Raw genomic sequence first — 23,043 nt, 5'->3', positions numbered from 1 at the left:
TTCCTCTACGTATTCGAATATTTTCTCCGTGGCATCTGATTGCTTCTGCAGTAAACAAGTTACGGTAAATCTGCTAAAATCATGGACTTTATGCATTACATACCTGTTGCCACTCGGTGTTTGTGTTTCCATCGGACCACATACGTCTGTGTGCACGATTGCCAACACCTTCGTCGACTTCCGGTCGGTCACAGCTGGGAAAGGGGGTTCGGGTAGATTTCCCCTGCTGCCTACAGGTGTGCACTCGCACACCAGTTTTACGCTGCAAGCGATGATCTTCATCCCGGTGCTTAGCTGCTCCTTGTTGATTCTCTCGATGGCTGCCCAATCGCGGTGTCCCAGACGTCGGTGCCACTGATGCTGACAATTCTGATGTTGGTCGCTGGCTGCTCTCATGGACGACTCCGCCAATTGTAGATAGTACTGACCATTGTACCATACTCCAGTTGCCACGATATTTCCATGCGTGTCGATAATTTTGCACCTTTCGCAGTCGAATATCGCACTCATATTTTTCTTCGCCAAGCCATCTACTGAGATTAGATTTGCTTCTAATCCGGGCAGATATTTCAGGTCACTGAAGGTAAAGTGCCGCTTCTCCTGATTACCATCAATCACAGAAATAACCGCTTTTCCTTCACCAAGAACCCTTTTCTTTTCACCATTTGCGAGCGTTATAAAACCTCCAGCAAATTCGTTCAATTCGGTGAAGATGGCTTTGTCGTTGCATATATGAGCACTGGCACCGCTGTCGATAATCCAAGCGTTGCTGCACCCACCGTTAACAACAAACGCTGTTCCAGGAACATCGCTCAAAACCATCGTCTTCGCGTTGCCATTGTTCTTACTTTGGTTTTGTCTCTTTTTGCAATTTGCCATGAGATGGCCGGGCTTCTTACAAAAATTACAAATAGGGGGAGGACGGTGTCGATTATTTTCTGCTGAGCTATGTGCTTTGTCGCTCCTATTGTTTGAGCCACACTCACGTTCGATCCTGCGCTGGCTTTCATCCGCTATTTTCGATCGCAGCAATTCCACGGAAATGTCGTCATCCGACAAACAATCGAGTCCTGTCACTAACGTATCATACAATGCGGGAAGGCTACAAAAAATCATGCATATTTTCGTGTCGGTGTCAGAGCCAGATCGCTGCACTCAGGCGATCGAATAATTCGTCGATTTTAAACAAATGCTGTTCAACATCGCCATGCTCTGCCTGGTTCAACACGCAAAGCTTCTTCAGTAGTGTTGCGGGCGCTAGCAGCGCCGCACGACATTGGTACTCTGGGTTGTCGTGACCGTGCGACAACTGTCAGACGTTTCGGTGTCAGCGATAGGGAGGCTGCGATCGTGCGCGAAAGCCGATCGTGCGGCTCTTCGGGGTTCAGCAGCGAGGGAACACAGACGTGCCGCGGACAGTTATTTTTAGCGTGTTAGCTTTAAGCAGTTTTTGTAATATATGTTTTGTAAAGTTTAAACGTTGTGTCCGGAGTTTTAATCGGCCTCCGTCCCATATCACCCCAACACCGGACGTAACAAGTAGTGTAACTTTTACCGATCACGTATTTTTCTCGTGATGTTTCTTGTGAGCATTGAAAACGTCATGTGCCGTTTCCTTGTTTTTCACTAATTGTAGCTGATTGTCTTTCAACGATAAGATGATAGTTGTCTTAGCGTGCCTATTGTTGGACATCCAATCATCAGCTGCTTTGTTCTTAGCCTCCGATTGCTTCACCACAACCTCCCAAAGATCATCACGTTGTAGCAAGTTTTCTATACGCACTTTCCAAGTGCTCCAATTTGTTGCGTTTAGTTTCGGGAACGACATCTTGCTGTCCACCATTTTGTACTCTGTACTTCTCGTAGCTGCTTAGCACTGTGGATTTCTATTCGGAAGGACGACCGAATTCATTCGTAATTTTCACACACGTACTCGACTCTGACTGGTCAAAAGATTATTCAGCAGAAATTATGCACTTAGCCTCTAACTGGGCCCATAACCTGTTGAGTTAAGCTTGATAAAAGGAATAATTTCCAACAAACGCAGTGGTTCCGTTCTGGCTGACGATCTAAGCTCAACTATAGAGTTCATTTATTGTCTGATCAATATATTTACATAGTATAAGTCAAGGTAACAAAATAAGGAAAGGTGTGAACGCAAAGGTTAATATAAACTATAAGGTGTTCACACTACTGTCACATTAGGCGTTGATGCACACTCCACTACTCCCACCACGCAACTGACAGCGATTTACGACCCGCCAAACATAGCGAGGGTTGCGAATGATTTCATCTGCTCAAAATCTTATGGTATTTTAAATAATCTTTGATTTTTATTCCTGGATTTTTTTTTGCGGAGGTTTTTTGCAAGCTCTTCAATGCGAGGGCTCTGGGGCGGTAAACTTCCCGCCATGCAATTGACAGCGAATCGCGAGGGCGCGCGAGGGCTCGCACGCCATACAAGTTCACCGCCCCAGAGCCCTCACATTAAAGAGCTTGCGAGCCTTGGTAGTTTTTTCACCCCTAGTTTTAGCAGTTATAATTATTGTGAAATATATTCACTAAAGTACTGGACTGTGATATTAACTTGTGTAAATTTGATGAGAATGAAAAGAGTGCACCTTAATCGTCGGTCTGTTTGCAACTGTATATTCGTTTGTCCCATAGTTCATTACATAATTCATTACAAAGTTCATTCGTGTAGTTCGAGCAGTTCATTTCATGCAGTCCTAATTAGTCAAGTAGTTTTATCTATATCCTATGGTTTAGTTCCTTGTAATTCCTGCGTGTTTTCCCATTTGAATTCATATTTGAAATATTAATATTAACCCAAAATCCAACAATTATAGCACCCCGAGAGCAGGTATAACAGTGCGATTTGTAGCATACTAAACACCTGAATTTTGACATTTTAGTTTTCAAAAATCCACAAAAATTTAAATAGTGATCTTTTCGCCAAATACTACCGCACAAAAAATAATCCTTGAATAAAAATCAACGATTTTTTAAATAACATAAGATTTCGAGCACATGAAATCTTTCGCAACCCTCGCAATGTTTGACGGGTTGATGGCGTGCGAGCCCTCGCGCGCCCTCGCAAATCGCTGTCAATTGCATGGCGGGCAAACACACATTTTCACTGAGGTAGTGGGAGTCTAGCAGCCTGTGGCGAATGTTTTTCGAGCAATCCAAGCTATCAATCGCTGGATGGACAGCAAAAAAAATGCTTGCAATCAAGGTCTGTTGAGATATCAGGTCACATATTAGCCCGTTTGACAGCTACCATCTTGGGCACCGATTTTGACGGCAAGAATACCTCTTGTACATGTATTGGTGTCTTGTTTACGTTTCGATTGTTCAAAAATTCTCAGGAATCTCTTTTGGCGGTTTATTACCATTTCATCACACTTTTGTTCATGCATTGCATAAACAATCCGCATCTTGGGATACTTCTCTGCCTAAAAGCGATTTTTATCCATTCATCCCATTCAGGAATCTTTTTTTTCATCATGCCTATCTCGTGTTCTGTGTTTTGTTTTAGCAACAATCGTTGCAAAGTGAAACAACTGGGAACAAATACGGCATTTCATAAATTTCCGAAAGAAACTGTGTTTCGCAGTGTCTGGAAGAAATTTTGCAATCGTGGTGAGGATTGGGAACCTACTAATTGTTCTGTTATTTGCTCTTCTCATTTTCAGCCAGAGGTTTACCAACTGCATCATGCTCCCTTAATGCAAAATGGACAATTGCGGAAGCTCAACTGTGGCGGTAAGTAAATGAATATTTATATTGTTATAATAGTAGTGTTTAGCAATATTACATAAATTACATCCCGTGTACTATTTAAACATAAACTTCATTTCATCTGTAAAACGAAATCAGGATTGCCGAAAATATTTATGTGTCGTCAGTGGCGGATCTAACGGTAAGCAGACTAGGCGGTCGCCTGGGCCCCGTAGATCGCTAGTCTATAGTACGCTGTATGGACATAGTACTAGCGACAAGGGCCCATGGAAGGATGGACGTTTGGGGCCCCGAGGTTGGCGAATGATTGCCCCCCCCCCCCTTCCAGACTTTGTCTTAGCCTGTGACTGATAATCGTAGGGCCCCCTCGACGGCATTTCAAGTTTACTGTTCAATTTCCCAACAGCAAGTTCAGTGCCAGTACAAACCCTCCTTCCCCATCATTTAGCATTTACAGGGGGCCTCAACTCGTCTTACCGCCTAGGGCCCCTGATACCCTTAATCCGCCACTGAGTGTCGTGCAGTAAAGTTTCTCAAGGAAATTTAAGCGGGAAACAGATCAAAATGATAATTTAATAGTGAGCAAAGTTGTGGATAAAGAGCGATGTTAGTGTGTATCCCCTTGGTTTCCCAGGATCCGTTTAGTTCGCGTAGTGCATATTTTTTCTTAACTATTCCTAAGAGCACCAATTACTCAGCTCACTGGCTGGCTGGCTGGCAGCACCGAAGTCATGTTTCTATGACCGGATGCATCGTGTGCGTCATGCAGATACATCTGGATGAAACGTGTTGATGCTGTTGTGTTGAGGGAACGAGCAAGCACACGTAACGGTAACTAAGGACACGTAACGACAGATACACATAGTTTATCCTTTTTATCACAGTTCTACACGCAGAGTAACGCGGGAAGTATTTTTTTTTTTATTCAGAAAGAACGCGTGAAGTTTTTAATTTAAATTTTTAAATTAATTTTGTGTCGTTACTAAAGTAAAGAGATGGGATACACAAGATTTTGTTGAGAGGTTTTGAGATATTTTTTTCCTGTAAAGGCGGCAAGTGATTTGATTCACATTCAAACGGTCCTTCTTCTTTTTTGGCACAACAACCGCTGTTGGTCAAGTGAGCTTGGCTTTCAGTGACTTATTGTTAACATAGCAGGATAGTCAATCCTACGTATGGAGGCACGGTCCATTCGAGGCATGAACCCATGACGGGCATTCAAACTTTTCTATCATAGTATAATTACTATCGCTTAAGTTTATGCGGATCGACCCACACCTGCTGAGTCGGAGCCATCCGTAAGCAACTCGGAATCATTGGGGACAACCAGTAAGGTACAAGTACACTCTTAAAAATTTTTGCCGAATCTCGGTTAATTTTTGCCGAGATCCGCACAACTGACATCTCGGCAAATATTTCGGTTAAATTTCGGTTGCCGAAATTTCGGTTTGTTTTGACGTTTACGTTTAACCGAGATTTTCGTTTGTGGTTAACTGAGATTTCGGCAAAAAATAAAAACAATCATTTTGGAATGCCAGTCCTTTTTTATTTGCATAAAAAATTGTTTAAATAATTTGATTGAATTTTCAATAAGAAAAAAACGCTATTATACCTTTTTGAAGTGGGTTAATTATTTCCGATGAAAGTTCTAATATTTCATAGTAAAATCTTATATTGATTATATCAGATGAATTCATATTATTATTCTAATCACTAGAATTTTGCTTTTCACCTGGCTATTCAAAAGCAGGTGCGCTTTTTAAATAAGGAGAATGTAAATAAATTCTTTTATAAACTTGATTTTAAAACAGCTGGTTTAAAAACTTATTACTAGTTGTACTGAGTGCTCCAAGTTTGAAGCATGAAGCATGAAAAATGAAAAGAAAAGTTTGTCAGCCGCATAGCATTTTACATTGAAAACTGTAAAGGCTTGACAAAGAACGATGAATGCACGAATCAAATTGTTTCCTACATGAATCGTACTGTTTTTCCACACCACGTAGCATTCGCCGAGTTCAAACATTTTGGCAACAATTATAATGCGCGGGACATCAGGTGTCGGAAATGAAGTCTCGAACTAAAAAAAGAAGAAGAAACATAAAAATAGAGGATTAAACATCGTCTCTAAGCACGAGGTCTGTGGGAAAAATATGAGGTTAATGTGATTATTAGAATTGCAACAATTGCAATTGTTAGCTGTAATAGAAACTCTTGTTGAATCCTCTAACATCACTTACATCAATCCAATCGATTATTCCGTGAAGTGGATTTAATGTACGCGCATCATTCTCTTTATAGTCTTCTTCGCGGGTTCGCTTGGCTCCTCTTATAGTATTTTTTTCTCGTACCAGACATAGTGACTGAATCAGGTCATTTTTTATGTACCTGTAATCTATTCGAAATTTTTCCAATATTTTCTGTTGGATTACATTCCACATGTCTTCGAATTTAGCAGCAGTAGGATTCATCAATTCGAATTCTAAAGATATCTGAAAAATGAAGAATTGAGCTACAAATGTATCCCTACTTCCATCGAGATAGAAGATAATCGACATACCAATTCTCCTCCGAAGGCTGAAGCCGCAGAACAGTCGGTCATAAATTGGGAAAAAATCCCTCTGGCACGCTTTTCGTGCCGGTAAGCCAGTGTTTGTTTCCATAAATATTTTATGTTTTCCATTGAATTTTCCAAGGGAACAATAGTTTCTAACTCGTACACCTGTGAAAAAGGTTAACATCAATTTTATATCCAAGTATAAGAAACTTCATATGTGATGCTACCAAATCATCAATATTTTCTCCACATTCGTCGTTCGTTATTATTTTTGAAGAAGATGGAGTCGCTTCATCGTGTCTTGATCGGTAGAACACTCGACTACAGGATCTTTTTGCAAGGGTTTCCATTCTATAATGAATAGAACCAGCATGCCGTCCTGCTCCTCGTCCACCTTTATGAAACCACGCTGCCTGTAAAATATTCGAAATTTGATTAAAATTCGTGTTGTTCTGTTTTTAAGTGTTCTGTTTGTCCAAATATTTTCCAGTGAATTGACACATGATTTGCATTGCGTTCGAATCTCGTGAGACATACTGTGATTAAGCTGTTAGTATGTTCTAATCACCAGCAGATATGTTTGGATTTACACAGTTATATTGTACATAATTCAATCGAAGTGATTGCGAATACATCCTAGCAGCATTCAGAACAGACAGCACGAAATTCAAAACAAAAGTGTTACGGTCTAAAACATATACACAGTTAACGACAGCATCACCATGTGTAATGGTGGTATTAAATAATAAAAAATAATTTACTTACATAGGGTACATCTGAAACGTTCGAGGCCAGAATGGGATAAGTTTTAATTAATGATTTTGCAAGCATTACTTTTTTTTCCGTTTGTGGACGCCTGAAATATATGAAAGTAGTAGATCAATTCACATTTTTCTTATTTTTTACAATACTTACACGCCGTAATTGTCCGCTAGCCAATCGCAAATTATTCGATTTATTTTTTTGTTGGTGACCTCGTCGGGTTTAATTCCTTCTGTCAATGTTTCATGGATTTGTTTACCTTCATCACTTTTCAGAAGGAGTAGGCTAACGTCAATTTCCTTTAAAAAAAAAAGTTACTTCTTTGTATGTACATCACGCCGTAGCAATAATACTCACCTTGTCAAAATTGTGCATCTTGAAAGTTGAACTCAAGCTTCTGGTTGGTACTTCATTTCTCTGCGTTTCTTCCATAAATTCATTGGGAGTCGTTGTAATGTCAATTGTAACTCCATACTGTTTTTGATATTTTTGAATTATTTTTATCATTTTTGTCGTTAACTGTAGTCTAGTGAAATCATTGTTGTCCAGGGATAAGAAGGTGTCCAAGTCCGTTATTTCTTCTTTTACTGTAAGAAATGTTTAATCAGTTACAACCTATCTTTCCTATTTTCCAATCTAACCTATTAAGTATGTAATATAATAATACGCTTGTCAATAATCCTGGCAATAGTTCCTTCGGGAGACATATTTTTTATCACTTCCAAATGGTGACCAGAAGGCAAAGGTAGTATGCGAATGGATTTCTTCAAACGAAACAAATGTTTCAGTTGGTCCTACTGCAACTTCGTACGCTTCTAGACAATCATTATATCCGTTAGTTTTGCATAATTTAATCAGCAAAAACATAGCACTGTTCATAACCACTATCTCGACAATAATACCATACGACGGATAATATTCATTTTCGTGGTTTTTTATGCACACTAGCAAGTTTTTTCTGAAGTCGATCCCATTTACTGTTGCTTTGTTGGGTACAAAAACATGTGGAACACACAAATCTACGAAGCAAACACTGTTACAATGTTCTCGCTTAACTAAGTTTCCTCCGTAATATGTAATATTATCAGTAAACGGATTATCTAGCATATCTATGGCCATTGTAAAGCATTGTCGTTGTGCTAAGCTTTTGCAAATATTTTTAAAATTTCTGCAAGTTGATGATTGATTTTTGTTTGGTTTGTTCTTTTGCTCGAACACTAAACAATTATACTGTTTCATATTTCCGCTCTTTTTAATACACTGGATGTAATGGTCTAGGTGGTGATTTTTGTTAAGTCTTCGTTGAAATTTTTTGTAAAATGACTCCTCATACAACCGAATAAGTTCTTCTAATGATACTAACATATGGTCAGATATTATTGTAGACATCAAAATACGAGTTATATTCAACAAATGACCGATCATACGCATATACTCGCAATTAGCGGGAACTTTGTCAGCAAACAAAAAAGGAAAAGAACGTAGTAGTAGCAGGATGCAGTCTGTTTGAGTTTGTAACTACTGGGTTTAGATAGCATTTCATCAGTAAAGTTCGCCGATGGTCTATTCTTTTTGTCGATGTATCCATAGGCAAATAAATGTATACGATCATTGATGAATGATGCACTGAAACCCAACGACTTAATTTTGTGATAGTGACCTAGTACTAGCTGTATAGTTATTGGCACCAATCCTTCCGCTATGTCATGCATAGTATCCAAAGCAAAATTGTGTGTAATGTGATAGTATTGTAGCTCATTTAATATGCAATTACCACGCAATTATCCACAATCTGAAGGCTTCATAGCTCCTGAATTAACTTTCTCCAAGTTGAATTCATACCACTCTGTCGTACGCATGGGAAAATTTTGGAACGGATTCTGGTGAAATGCTGGTCTTGGTATAGTGCAAAGTCTGCAAAAGAACTTTGCCATGGGTCCCATTAGTCCGAAAACCTCATGTACAGCCAGTGTATCACCGCAGAACATCGTTACCACTGCTCGAATAGTATATTTTTCTGTTCCGTAGAAAACGTCTACTCCGTGTTCCAGTTTTCGGAGGTCATGAATTAGAGGTTCCAAGATCTTGTTAAAGCCATGCTTTTTGGAGTCTATAGAAGTGTAATAGATCAGTGGAAATATTGTTTTCGGAGAACTATTCCACCTGCTTGGAAAATTTTCTATTTTAAAATCGAACACCGATACTTTGTTAATACCTGCTCTAGAGCTCAATGCATTTCCGAGTTCCACGTCGTCTTGATAAAGGTTTATTCGTATGGCGTCGGGGAATTTTTTAAAATATTCACTGTTTTGGTATGTTTCTCCTGATCGGAAACTAGAGTATTCTTTGAGGGTTGGGTATGGCGGCAAATTATCTGTCATTAATTCTCTGTTTTGGGGATTTCTGAAAATTAGCTTCAAGGTCTCAGTGATGGGTATATACATGAAGGTTTCGTTAACTATTACTTTTGTTGGTATACCATCAATATGCCGAATATCTTCTCGTGTTTGAAGCAATTTTTCTACTGGTCTTGGAATACTAACTGCCAAATTGTTTAAAAACTGTGTTTGTTTTGAACGCGTTGATACTTCCGAAAACAAATCTTCTACGTGGAACTTGTTTAAAAAGTTTATAGTTTCTGGAGCAGCTAAATCAGTTTTACGTTCCGTTAAAAATGACTTTGTTTTTTCTTCGAAGTAAACACCAAGCATTTTTACTAGGTGTTCGCAAAGTTTTATCATTTGCGAAATTTTGGTTTGAGGAAGCGAAACATCTGCCGTCAATCTGCAAATACCCAGAGCGACGCTTTTTTTAATTTGTTCCAATGTGATTGTTTCTTCAAAAAATGCAAAATTTTCTTCAGTTGCCGGACATGAATTGGTGTCAAAATCAGTTTCCATATCAATGTGGTTTGATTTTTTTGTTACGGGTTCGTCTGGGATCTCATTGAGCCTTTCTCCGATAGCTCTTTTAGCACCGGGTGTTTTGGGCGAACGTGGGTGTTGTTGCAATATGTGCCTTTTTAATGATTTGAAATGGTTATATGTCGATCGACATTTTGGTACCATACAATCATAAAACACACGATCCGGATCAAAGTGCTTTTGCCGAATATGTGCATTAGTATGATGCTGAAGTTCTTCTACATAGCCAAACACTTTTTCCCCACAGAAGAAGCAAATTAGACCAGGTACCGGCAGCTTAAATGAAAATCATTTGTGATTCAAAGATACTTACGGAACACTTCGTATATTCTTACATCTTCTTCCTGCAGAATGTTCAGAATCTCATCCATTTTCGCTTTTATCGCACTTCAAATCACAAAACCACTCCAAAATTGTTTCGTTTCACTAGCACGCTGTAAACACAATGGCGAATGACAGACCGAAAACCGAGTCACGGCTACCAAGATGGTTGAAACGTATCAAACCGATATCTCGGTTATTTTGACAGATAAGCTCGGTGACAGCTGTGTTACCGTATGTGCTCGGCATGTTGTGTTGCCGAGTTTCGGTTAAAATATTTATTTAACTGATATTTCAGTTTTAAATGGTACTGATTTTCGGCTACTGGGTTTTTTCAACTGACATATCAGCAAGAATCGAAAGAGCCGACGGATTTCGGCAGTTTTTAACCGAGGTCGGGAAATATTTTTAAGTGTGTACACACTGGGTTGTACACACTTAAAAATATTTCACGACCTCGGTTAAAAACTGCCCACATCCGTCGGCTCTTTCGATTCTTACTGATATGTCAGTTGAAAACCTAGCCGAAAATCAGTACCATTTAAAGCTGAAATATCAGTTAAATAAATATTTGAACCGAAACTCGGCAACACAACATGCCGAGCACATACGTTAACACTGCTGTCACTGAGATAATCCGTCAAAATAACCGAGATTTCAGCTTTACTACTTGGATTAGCCGAGGCTCGGTATTCTATCTGTCATTCGCCATTCTGTTAATCTCGTGCTAATGAAACGAAAACCTTTCGGAGTGATGTTGTGATGTAAAATAAAAAATGTAAAAAAAAGTGAAAATGAGTCTCTCAGCGTGAAAAAAACGAGAATCAGTAGCGTGCGATCGAGCACAGGTATGGAGCGGGGTTGGGGCTAGGAAACTCCATCAGCGCACGCAACCGGTGCTCTTCAGAGCGTCGCTCGGAGCAGTCCCTATTCAAGGATCAGATGTGGAAGCTAATCCGGTTGGTTCAACCTTTGCCAGACCGTTCAAACTTCCAGGATTCATTTCCGGTCACCTACACGAGGTAAGTATCAACACTCGATCACATGAAATCTAAAAAGGGTTCACTCCGACTTGTTTCACTCTGCCCGCTTTACAGAACCGTGCCTGTACCAGTGCCCGCTCCTTGTCCGGCTCATTTTCCTGTACCGGTACCACATCCAAACGCTGTACCCCATCCGGCGGTTGAATCGGCGCCTGTCCCAACGCTTTCCATCACATCAAAAAAACCCATTTGATACGCAAATAAAATCACTAAAATAAAAATAAAATGTTTTTATATTTAGCCGAAATCTCGATTTGCTCCAACCGAAAATCTCGGTTAAACGTAAACGTCAAAACAAAATGACATTAACCGAGATGTCGGCAACAGAAATTTAACCGAGATCTTTGCCGAGATCTCAGTTGTACAGATCTCGGCAAAAATTAACCGAGATTCGGCAAAAAATTTTAAGAGTGTAGGTTCTGTAGGTATTGCGGTAGGTGTAAGGAAACATAAGCCCGTTGGCATAAATGATTGTGAAGTGATGAAGTTAATGAAGTGAGTTTGGATGCCCGTCATGGGTTCAAGCCCCAAATGGATCGTGCCGCCATACGTAACTGACTGTCCTGCTAGGGGGAAAAATCAATTAGTCACTGAAAGCCAAGTCCACAGGTGTTACAGGCAGGCCTTGACCGACAACGGTTGTTGAGCCTAAAGAAGATAAGAAGAGAGATTCTGTTCCACTAGAACGCGTTGCACCCACGGATTGGATTTAGTGGGAAACGATTCCGGTACGCACGTACCTACTCCGGGTCGTGTCATTAAATTAATCGCATGATCTATCTGAGCGAATTGCTATCTGTCATGTGAAATGTGAGGTTCTGCCTTACTATGGATGAAGCAAAAAAATAAAAAGATGCTAACTTGATTCTGAAGAAGCATCTGGATTCCGCTGTAAAAGAAAATACAGCTCTCAAGAAACAAAACACGTGCCTGGAAAACGATCTTAAACTCGTAAAAAGTACAAGCATACAAAAAGAAGATTTTGTTCCTGAAATGAAAAAGGTGCTGGGAGATACAATACATACTTTTCCAAACGAGCGTATAGATATCTCCGAAATGATATGAAAATTCCAATGCCAGCGCCGTCAACATTGGAAAAATATTCCCAAAGAATTAATCTTAAACAAGGCATTTTAGATGATATCATAATTATAAGTATCAAAAGACATAATTATAAGTATCATAAACAGACTGAGCGAGATTAATATTGTTGTGATATCGCCACCCTTCTATCGAATACAGTACACTTTCGTCTTTCTGAATATATAGAATATGCCTTTATCTATTTCCTCTTGTTGCCCGTGCGGTAGCCTACAGTATAATAAATGCACTTTGCCGCTCGGCTCTCTCTCTGGCCCGACCTGCTACACTCACACATCACCCGAAGACCATTGCCTGTCTTCGGTGAGTGCCCTTAGCCGTTAGGCAGGTTGGGCCATAACAAATATAAATGTTGTTGCAATAGTAAGTGATAATTACCCAGCAAATACGAGCTGTTGGAAAAAACTGGGAGCAGATTATAATAACCCTTTCTTTCCGCATCCCGTCACAAAACAAAATGTGTACGTTGTTCCTGATCTGCCAAATTTGCTGAAATTAACGAGAAACTGGCTAGTGGACCATGGATTTAAGTATAAAGAAAAAAATATTACAATTGAACCACTCAAAAAAATTCTAGAAGGTAGAATGGCTGCAGAAATTACACCCATATTTAAAATAAATACTGGACACATAAGAATGACCAGTCAAGAAAAACAAAATGTTCGGAAAGCAGCGCAACTTCTATCGCGTACAGTGGCAATTTCATTACGGAGATACGATGACACTACAGAAGCAAGTGATTTGGCAGATTTTATAGAAAAAATTGATTTATGGTTCAGTGTCTCAAATTCATATTCACCATTTGCAAAAGAAGACTACAAAAAATCGTATAATGGTAACGAAATGCAGCAAAAGGCCCTCAACGATATGCGCGAGTTAATGGAGAATTCCATTGCGTTGGGAAAATCTTCGTTACAAACATTTTAAAAATCTGTGATTATGCAAACAACTGCTCTACAAATGCTGTTTGACGACATGAAGGAAAAGTATAAAAACGCAGTCAAATTCATATCAACATATAAGGCAAGTAGTTATGCATTGTATAAAGCAGCAAATGTTGGACCAAGTTTATTGTCTGTGGTGTTCGCCTGTTCAAATTAAGTGAATTGGGAAGGACAGCTTTTTCTCATCACTTGAGGTCTGCGATATTAAGGGTTAATTAGGGTCTCAAGTAGATAGTTAGAGAGCTTAGGAGATAACGGGAGAGTCGGGCAGGACACGCATAATGAGCGCGAGAAATGCGTAGCCTCGCGAAAGTGCGTAGGTGCGTGAGAAAGGACAGGTGCGCGAGAAGGAATAGGCGCGCGAGCGTAAGGCGAGAGAGAGAAGGTATAAAAAGGAGCATCCGATCGGATAAGCTCTCTTTCTTAATACTCCGGTATACCGCGACAATACTGTTCTCCTGCGCACGATTAACATAATAAAGTGAATATAATTGTAGAAACTTACAAATTGGTGACCCCGACGTGATCTGAAGTGTGTCGTGAAAAGTGTCGTGATTAGTGCAACAAGTGCTAAGTGCATGGCCAATGGATAGAGGAAACAACAACCGTCGTCGCTAACGCACATCACGGTCCCACCTCTTCAGCTGTTCACGTCCCTGTTATCATCGTGCTGCAGCGCAGGACTGGAGTATAACGCACACGGACACATACACTGCGTGTCGGAACATTAAGGAGAGTGCAACGCGTCACCGCGTGGACAGTGTTTTACCAATACTACAAAACCTGTCTTTTGTGTTTCAGACTGGTGCACAATTGAGGATATTTAAGGCACACGCGGCTCTTCTGTATAAACCACTTATATTCTAATATAAATAACATATATTCTCCAGGACTGTTGTGTGTGTCGGGTCGCGGCCTATGATCGAGTGCCGACCCTCGGTAGCCCGATCGCTCCCGAAGCTCTTAACGGCCATTCGGACGTCGGATGCTGTCAGTTGCACGACAGCATCGAGTCGCGGTTACACTGCACCGTTTCTGTACACAACACTGTCAATCCAACGTACGGGGTGAATGCCATCGTGAAATCCGCGTTTCGGACCATGCGGTAGCCCACATTGTGAGTGTCGCAAAGGAAACCACTCACGGGTTTTTTTTTCTCATTTTCGGATGGGAAGAAGCCAGCCCTCCGAAAACTGACGAGTGTCACACGGGACCACGCCAGAGCAGCGATTTTCCCGTGTGAAGAACAAGGCATAGGAAGCAACGCGATCTTCTATTTGGCAAACCGCGTGATGCAGTCAACCCGATCTTCTATTTGGCAAACCACGTGACGCAGCCATCGCGATCTTCTATTTGGCAAACCACGTGAAGCAGCCATCGCGATCCTCTATTTGGCAAACCACGTGACGCAGCCATCGCGATTTTCTACGTGGCAAACCTCGTGAAGCAGCCATCGCGATCCTGTATGGTGGAAACCACATGCAGCAGCCATCTCGATCCTGTATGGTGGAAACCACGTTAACCCATCGCGCAGCAGAAATCGAGCTGTGTAAAACAACGGGAAGCAGCATAAGATGACGTGCCAATCATTCGACGGAACATCATAGTGAACGAACGGACGCAGATTTCAACGTGAACGAACGTGCGGAACATCGTGGATGACGGGTGCAGCTTTTTACGGTGCAACATCGTAGATGACGTGTGCAGTTTTTCGTCGGCGCAGCCATCGCAATAACGTGTCGAGATTTTCATCGGCGTAGCATCGTCTTTGCTGCATGAACCACAACGCCGCAGCCGCTATCGAGAACAACGAGCTGAGAACCTCGTGGTGACCTACCGGCTGCTGACGCTATACGCCACGATATCGGTGAGCTCGTTCCTTTATTTTATTTTATCTTTTCTCTTATTATAACGTATTTTCCCGCGTTCCATCATTATATTATTATTGTATATACTATTGCGTTAAATATTAACATGCATTAAATTTGAATTTGCCGACCTATTTATATATATGCATATTTATACATATTTCACAATCGTTTCGTGATACGTCGTAAACATTTCAAACAAAAATTTTTTTTCATCATAATACGCAATTTTCATAAAAAAAAAAAAAAATTCAACTCAATAGTGTAAGCATTTTAGAGAGAATTAGGTACTTTTTTTTTTTTATTAGATAGGGAATATTCTGTGAACCCAAAATGTCAAAGAACGAAAGTGATGATAAAAATGCTGGTCCCAGTGCAATTCCGGTGCGAGCCGCGGGGCCGTCATCAGTGGCGGGAACGATGGAACAAGAAAACTCTCATTTGGCCATAGAAAAAATTTCCACAAAATTGCCTTGTTTTTGGGAAGACGCTCCAAGCGCATGGTTTGTGGCAGCAGAAGCTGAGTTCGATATTTCAAACGTTACAAGGGAACGCTCGAAATATTCTCACGTTCTAAGCGTGCTCCCGAAAAACGTCTTGCCGAAAATAATGGACATAATAACTGTGCCATTACCAAACAACCCGTACTCACATTTAAAAAGTCAACTTCTAGAAAGGCTTAACGCGAGTGAAGAACAACGAATCACTCAGTTGTTGTATCACGTACAAATGGGTGATCGTAGTCCGTCTGATTTTTACAGACACATGGTTCAGCTGGCAGGTGATTCTGCAAACCTCACTTCCGAGCTTATTCGTAAGCTTTGGTTATCAAGATTGCCAAAAACAATGGAAGTAGCGCTCATTGCCATCGGAAACCGAGAAATCAATGAGCTAATTAAAATCGCAGACAGGGTGTGGGAAGCAACCCAAGCCGGAGCGGTATCATTGATTGCAGGCGTTTCTTCTAGTGAAAGCTCGGGAAGAAATCCCTCGAATGAAACTGCAATATTGCGACAGGAAATTTCTGAACTGCGTAGTATGCTAAGGAGAATTTCCTTCCAAACAGGAAATAATAGAGGAAGACAGCGAGAAAGATCTCAGAGCCAAAAACGTGCAAGAACACCATCACAGGTTCGGAAGCACCCCATGTGTTATTTTCATTTTCGGTTTGGCGAACAAGCACGACGGTGCCAAAAACCCTGCAATTTTTCGCAGCAAAAAACTAATTTGCTCAACGGCAGCGGCGGGCAACCCGAGAGCAATATTGGGCTCCTCTCGTCTTTTCATTGACGATGAAAAAACAACATTTACCTTCCTTGTAGATACAGGAGCCGACGTGTCCGTCATACCGTACAATCTTTTTGGAAAAGTCATCAAACAAGCTGAACACCAACTAGTAGCAGCTAATGGTAGCCCTATTGCTACTTACGGAACCAAGTTGCTACAGTTAAGTCTTGGACTTAGGAGAGTGTTTTCGCACTGTTTCACACTTGCTGAAGTGAATCGACCAATCATTGGGGCTGATTTTTTAGCGAAGCACGATTTGTGGGTCGACTTAAAAAGAAAGAGGTTGATCGGTCATCTTACAGGACAAGAAACGATCGCAACCATCGCTTTAGTGGATACACCTACCCCCAAAAACTGGATGATTGAATCGAGCATATTTGGTGAAATTTTTAAAAAATATCCAACTTTAGTGGATCCACCAGATTATAAAAAGCCAGTTAGGCATTCGATAGTACATAACATCGAAACCAAAGGAAGCTTACCATTTTCTAAACCACGACGTCTGGATCCGAAAAAGCACAAGATTGCTCAAGCAGAATTTCAACACATGTTGGATCTGGGAATCTGCAGAGTATCCTCGTCGTCAGCTTCGTCACCGCTACACATGGTACCCAAACCTGATTCAGATTGGAGACCTTGCGGCGATTATAGGCGTTTAAATGCCATCACAATACCTGATCGTTATCCGATCCCGCATGTGCAGGATTTTACGATGAACTTGGATGGTTGCAAATTTTTTCTAAGTTGGATATCATTCGAGCGTACCACATCATACCTGTTGCCGAGGAAGACATCCACAAAACGGCGATAACCACGCCGTTCGGGTTATTTGAATTTCTAAGGATGCCGTTTGGCCTCAGAAATGCAAGCCAGTGTTTTCAACGACTCATGAATAATATTTTTCATGATTTAGATTTTGTGTTTGTATACATAGATGACATTCTGATAGCTAGTTCGACGCGTGAATCCCCTTTAGAACACTTGCACATTGTTCTAAAACGTTTAACGGATCACGATATAAAACTTAAGCCATCAAAATGCATTCTTGGTGTGAATCAAATAGAATTCCTCAGCCACACCATTTCGGCGAAAGGGATAACACCATCGCCAGAAAAAATAATGGCCATTCGAGATTTTCCTTCACCATGTTCGGTGAAACAGCTTCAAAGAGTTTTGGGAATGGTGAATTATTATCACCGCTTCATTCCTAACATTTCAGATAAGCTAAGAGTGCTTCACCAGTTAGTAAAAGAGCACAACAAAAATAGGAAAATCAAATTCGAATGGTCTGACGCTTGTGAACAAGCACTAAATCAAATAAAGGATGAACTTTCAAACGCTACCATGCTCGTGCATCCGAAAAGTAATGCTGCTTATACACTAACAACAGATGCTTCTAGTGTTGCTGTAGGGGCAGTATTACAACAAACTAGCGAAGGCATTTTGGAACCTCTTGCGTTTTTTTCTAAAACGATGACGCCCACGGAACAGAGGTATTCCACATTCGATAGAGAATTGCTCGCTATTACTCTTGGGATAAAACATTTCCGACATTTTCTAGAAGGTAGATCGTTCACGGTTTATACAGATCATAAACCATTGATCCATGCCCTAAATTCAAAAACAGAAAAATCCCCAAGACAATGCCGACAACTAGACTTTATTTCACAATTCACAACGGATATAAAGTACATTACTGGCTAGAGCAACGTTGTGGCAGATGCGTTATCTCGAATAGGAGAAACCAACGAAATCACAAACTTCACATATGAAGCAATTGCAAAGGAACAACAAAAAGACGAACAGCTAAAACAACTATTTGAAGACTCAAATAGTCAGGCAAACTCAAATTCAAATTAAATCAATTAATATTGGATAAAAACAAACTAGTATTCGAGTCGTCGACTGGACAGAATAGGTTGTATGTTCCTTAATCTCTAAGAAAAAAACTTTCGCCAACCTACACAACCTATCCCATCCGGGTATTCGCGCATCACGCAAGCTGTTATCCGAAAGATTTTTCTGGCCGTCAATGAACAAGGACGTGGGAAACTGGACTCGTTCGTGTGTTGGATGCCAAAAAGCTAAAATTGGTCGTCACACTCGCTCGCCTTTGGAAGCATTATCCGTTCCAAAAGGGAGATTTGAACATGTGCACATGGACATCGTTGGTCCATTGCCACCATCCGAAGGAATGAGCTACTTACTGACCATTGTTGACCGTTTTACACGTTGGCCGGAATGCTACCCGATGCCTGATATGTCGGCTAAAACGCTAGCTGAAACATTTGTAAGGAATTACATTCCAAGGTTTGGTTGTCCATCTACAATCACAACCGATAGAGGCAGACAGTTCCAGTCAAAACTGTTTGAAGAACTAACAAAGTTGTTAGGAACACATCACATTAAAACGACTGCGTATCACCCTCAATCCAATGGAATGGTTGAAAGATTCCATCGACACTTAAAAGGAGCGTTAAAAGCCTGCGAAGACAATACGCATTGGATTTCTCGATTGCCACTGATTCTGCTGGGCATTCGAGTAGCATACAGAGACGCATTAAAAGGCGCTCCAGCAGAAATGGTATATGGAGAAAGTTTGCGACTTCCTTCCGAAGTATTTTTACCCTCTGCTGCAAAATCCGTCGAGGACGTACCCGAATTTGTTCAGGATTTTAAAAAAGCGCTAAGGCGGTCAATGTGCCCACCAAAACTAAATGATACAACACCGGTTTACTTACCAAAACACCTTCAAACCTGTAAACATGTTTTCGTACGGGTAGATAAAGTGAGAACGGGTTTACAAGCACCGTATGAAGGACCTTTTGAGGTAGTTCGACGGTGCAGAAAAATTTTCACGGTTAAAATCAAAGAAAAAAATGAATCTATTTCGATTGACCGCCTCAAACCTGCTTTCGAAATGGAGGGTGTCTCCAAAACAGGCAAAACCACAAATAGCCAAAAGAATGTTCGCTTTGCGAAAAACTAAATGAAATCTCAAGTTAAAAGACAAACACTCTCACAATTCTTTTTTCTATCGCGACTCCGTCACTGGTGGGGGTTCTGTGGTGTGTGCTGTGCCTGTTCAAATTAAGTGAATTGGGAAGGACAGCTTTTTCTCATCACTTGAGGTCTGCGATATTAAGGGTTAATTAGGGTCTCAAGTAGATAGTTAGAGAGCTTAGGAGATAACGGGAGAGTCGGGCAGGATACGCATAATGAGCGCGAGAAATGCGTAGCCTCGCGAAAGTGCGTAGGTGCGTGAGAAAGGACAGGTGCGCGAGAAGGAATAGGCGCGCGAGCGTAAGGCGAGAGAGAGAAGGTATAAAAAGGAGCATCCGATCGGATAAGCTCTCTTTCTTAATACTCCGGTATACCGCGACAATACTGTTCTCCTGCGCACGATTAACATAATAAAGTGAATATAATTGTAGAAACTTACATGTCCATCGTGCAATGCTGTATAGTTATTTTAAATGTTTAAAATAATCAATTCTATCTTCGTAGTATAATTTTCTTTAACAGCTTAACCAAGATGTACTAGAGAACTTCTTCTCGCAAGTAAGACAAAAAGGAGGGGTGAATGATCACCCATCGCCGTTGAGCTGTCTTTACCGTATAAGAATAATGATACTTGGAAAATCCCCAACCATATTACGGAATCAAACTCATACCAGACAACAAAACAACCAAGAACCGGATGAATATTTGACGACAGTGGAACCTAACGTTGAAGAAAGTAATTTAAAGTAATTTAAAGGAAGAGCCGGAGGAATATATAGCTGTAACGGTGTTTTCAGGAGCCGAAATAGTACCGAACTTCCCAGACATGCAACGCAGGGAAAAAGCTAATGGATTAATAAGCTCAGAAGATAGTGATATTATCAGTACGGCGAGCAGTAATCCTTTAACAATGACAGAACAAGAAGAAGACGGATTGCTATACATTATGGGTTACCTCGCAAAAAAATTTAACGAAAAGTATTCAACGAAAATAATGAGGAAAGCCCACTGAAACTAGCAGCCGAAAAACGATTTAAAATGAACCTAATGATGAGTGATGGCTAACCAGAAGCCTCAACCGTGACGGAGCAACTTATCCCGGATGGCAGCCAGCTTCTTTTTGTCTTCTTTTTTCTTTTTCTTTTTTTTTCTTTTTCTTTTTTTTTCTTTTTCTGTTCTTTTCTTTTTCTTTTATTTTCTTACTATTTCTTTTCTAGATATCAGCGTGGAGGACGTACTAAGTATCAAGATGGGCCATCACACAAACGCCTAAAGGAAGATAAAAGGTACGCGGAGTGTTTTAGTGCGGTCGCATTGATCGTAAGCTAATCTGTAATACAGATGGGTTACGATCAATGAATCCACTACCCACGACATCGACGGTTGGTATGGAAGTCGTGGGTGCCTTTTGAAGGTTTCACTCCGCGATAACAAAAAAAAAAAAAGACGAGAGCAATGATGAAGCTACTACTAACAATTAACCTTAATTTTTTCAACATATCAAAGCTGTGCGACCAAGTTTTCTACATGTTAAATATTATCTAATTAATCTATATACGTTCTTTAGTAATGCGTATATGTGCTTAAGCGTAGAATACATGAACTGTGATGTAGAATTTCCTTTTAAATGTTTTAAGAGATGATTAAACTGTTGATAGTGATATCGTTTCACTCACTAACTGTAGCTGTTCTATTTTTGCATTAAGTCTCACGAATAATGTTTATAAAATATGTTTGGTTCAGCTTGTAAGAGTAGTGCAATTCGCTTATACAACCCATATCAGGATTGAGTAAACTAAATAAATTTAGTAAAATGAATACATTCGTAAAACCAAATATCATACCGTACGTCGAAAACATCACTTACGGAATTATATATAACGCTAGCTCAAAAACTAAATCACGTTGGTTCTGTAATGTTTTTCTGGATCTGGATGGATGGAATCTGGAAGCGCCAAATAATAGAATCATAACAAGTGATTTTGCTTCCGCCATGTGTACGAGAATCATATGCCACCATCCGACACGGAAACCACAACCAAATGGCTACATATAATTAGGACGGGTGACCAAACTCACTGTTGGCGCGTTTATTCAATTTCATCGAATTGGGTTTGATATATACGGTCTAGTCTAGGAGGCACCTAAAATATAGTATGAGATGATGTTTATACTATTATAGACTAACATATCATAAGGAACTGAGTTTATCAAATATCATATCACTTATGACCACGAATCTTTACCACTTTCCAGATGGTAAAATGAGCCACGAACATTAGATTGTAATAGTACAGATATTGCGCGATGAATAATTTATGTGATCACAAATCACTGAACAATGATTTTATCTTAAATTTACGGAAAATGTTAACTTAATTCCCTTCTTGTTGTTTCGCATCATTCTGATCGTAAACATTTGAAACTAGCGTCGCACACATACAATCACATCCCTTGTACATACACGCGGTAATCCAGACGTCACTTTTCTTAGCTGATTCTTCTTCAGCTTAGCTGTGAAAACGGGGTTAATATGTGACCTGGTATTTCAACAGACCTTGCTTGCAATCTTTTGACATATCGAGAAAAATATCGTATTTTTTCGTGTTTTAACATATGTTTTGGATCGCTTTCAAGTCCTAAGTGTTGTAACGGTTTATTTTTTTACATTTATTACAACAAGAACCCGTATTATTTTGTAAAACTACGATCATTGTATCCAGCGTAGATTCGTGATGTGTGAACGCAAAAATATTGGCGAATCTTTGTTTGACACTTGTTTCTGGTGCAATAGAATCTTCAACAATTAAATCTTCTGCAATAGAATCACGCGTGCTAAGATACGGTTTTTCATCTAACTGTCAAAAGCTCCTCAACTCCATATGCATTTAATCAAGTTTGCATTCATTTAAACACCGCCTTCAAAACGAATTATTAAATAGATCTATCTATTTAATTAAAACTTTGATTAGACTTAAGAACATCCAAACGGATCACTGTTATCCATGGAACGAGGAATACACAATTACAATTACAATCGCAAAGATACAGCCGGAGGAACGGCGTTACTAAGATAAAAGAGTATGACCTTCAATGGGCTGGTCTGGTGGTGCAGCCGTCAACTCGTACGACCTTCAAAAGATTTCAATGTTTTATATGTCTATTTTTTCTTATTGGTCTATTTGTTACGAATTTATTTAACATGTTTTATTTGTTGTTTGCAAAAGCTATCTATCTCAGCCATTTAAGATATCAGCTTATTAACTCGAAACTGTTGGCAATTATTGCGTACTGCATATATTCCTTTTATTTATAAAGAGCTGAGCATTGTATTCCTTTTATACAGATATAAGACGAGCATGTTAAACCATTTGATCCACGATTACTATTGTGTAATGTTAAGGGAATATTTATTGACTGCTCTATGAGATGGCACCATTAACCAAACAGTCAGCAATTTGTTATGCAGTAATGTCTTATTGGTCATTTTAA

The 23,043-nt window shown here is 40.1% G+C and overlaps 3 protein-coding genes and 1 long non-coding RNA gene across 4 annotated transcripts in view; 2 read left to right on the top strand and 2 right to left on the bottom strand.

Moving 5' to 3' along the window:
- Nucleotides 1-23,043, top strand: part of LOC120900210 (serine/threonine-protein kinase meng-po) — a 320,097-nt gene that overhangs the window by 17,696 nt on the left and 279,358 nt on the right. The gene's annotated exons all lie outside the window — the stretch shown is intronic.
- Nucleotides 5,561-10,528, bottom strand: LOC120901068. The gene is made up of 8 exons (XM_040308774.1): nt 10,298-10,528; nt 7,418-7,647; nt 7,214-7,359; nt 7,064-7,154; nt 6,526-6,711; nt 6,302-6,463; nt 5,982-6,233; nt 5,561-5,821 (listed from the first exon to the last, which is right to left on the bottom strand). Exons 1-8 carry the CDS (start codon nt 10,353-10,355, stop codon nt 5,561-5,563), a joined length of 1,386 nt encoding a protein of 461 aa, XP_040164708.1. The 5' UTR covers nt 10,356-10,528.
- LOC120900215 (myrosinase-binding protein 2-like) lies at nt 10,859-11,558 on the top strand. The gene is made up of 2 exons (XM_040306923.1): nt 10,859-11,327; nt 11,403-11,558. The coding sequence occupies exons 1-2, from the start codon at nt 11,248-11,250 to the stop codon at nt 11,539-11,541; spliced, it is 219 nt and encodes a 72-aa protein (XP_040162857.1). The 5' UTR covers nt 10,859-11,247; the 3' UTR covers nt 11,542-11,558.
- On the bottom strand, nt 21,511-22,106 carry LOC120900218. Its single transcript, XR_005739170.1, has 2 exons — nt 21,798-22,106; nt 21,511-21,695 (listed from the first exon to the last, which is right to left on the bottom strand). It is a non-coding gene; the product is annotated as an uncharacterized LOC120900218 (long non-coding RNA).

Source organism: Anopheles arabiensis, chromosome 3 (assembly GCF_016920715.1).
Source record: "Anopheles arabiensis isolate DONGOLA chromosome 3, AaraD3, whole genome shotgun sequence".
NCBI classification, from domain to species: Eukaryota; Metazoa; Arthropoda; class Insecta; order Diptera; family Culicidae; genus Anopheles; species Anopheles arabiensis.
Note: the sequence above shows the minus strand (reverse complement) of the source record. Positions and strands in the feature narration are given on the sequence as shown.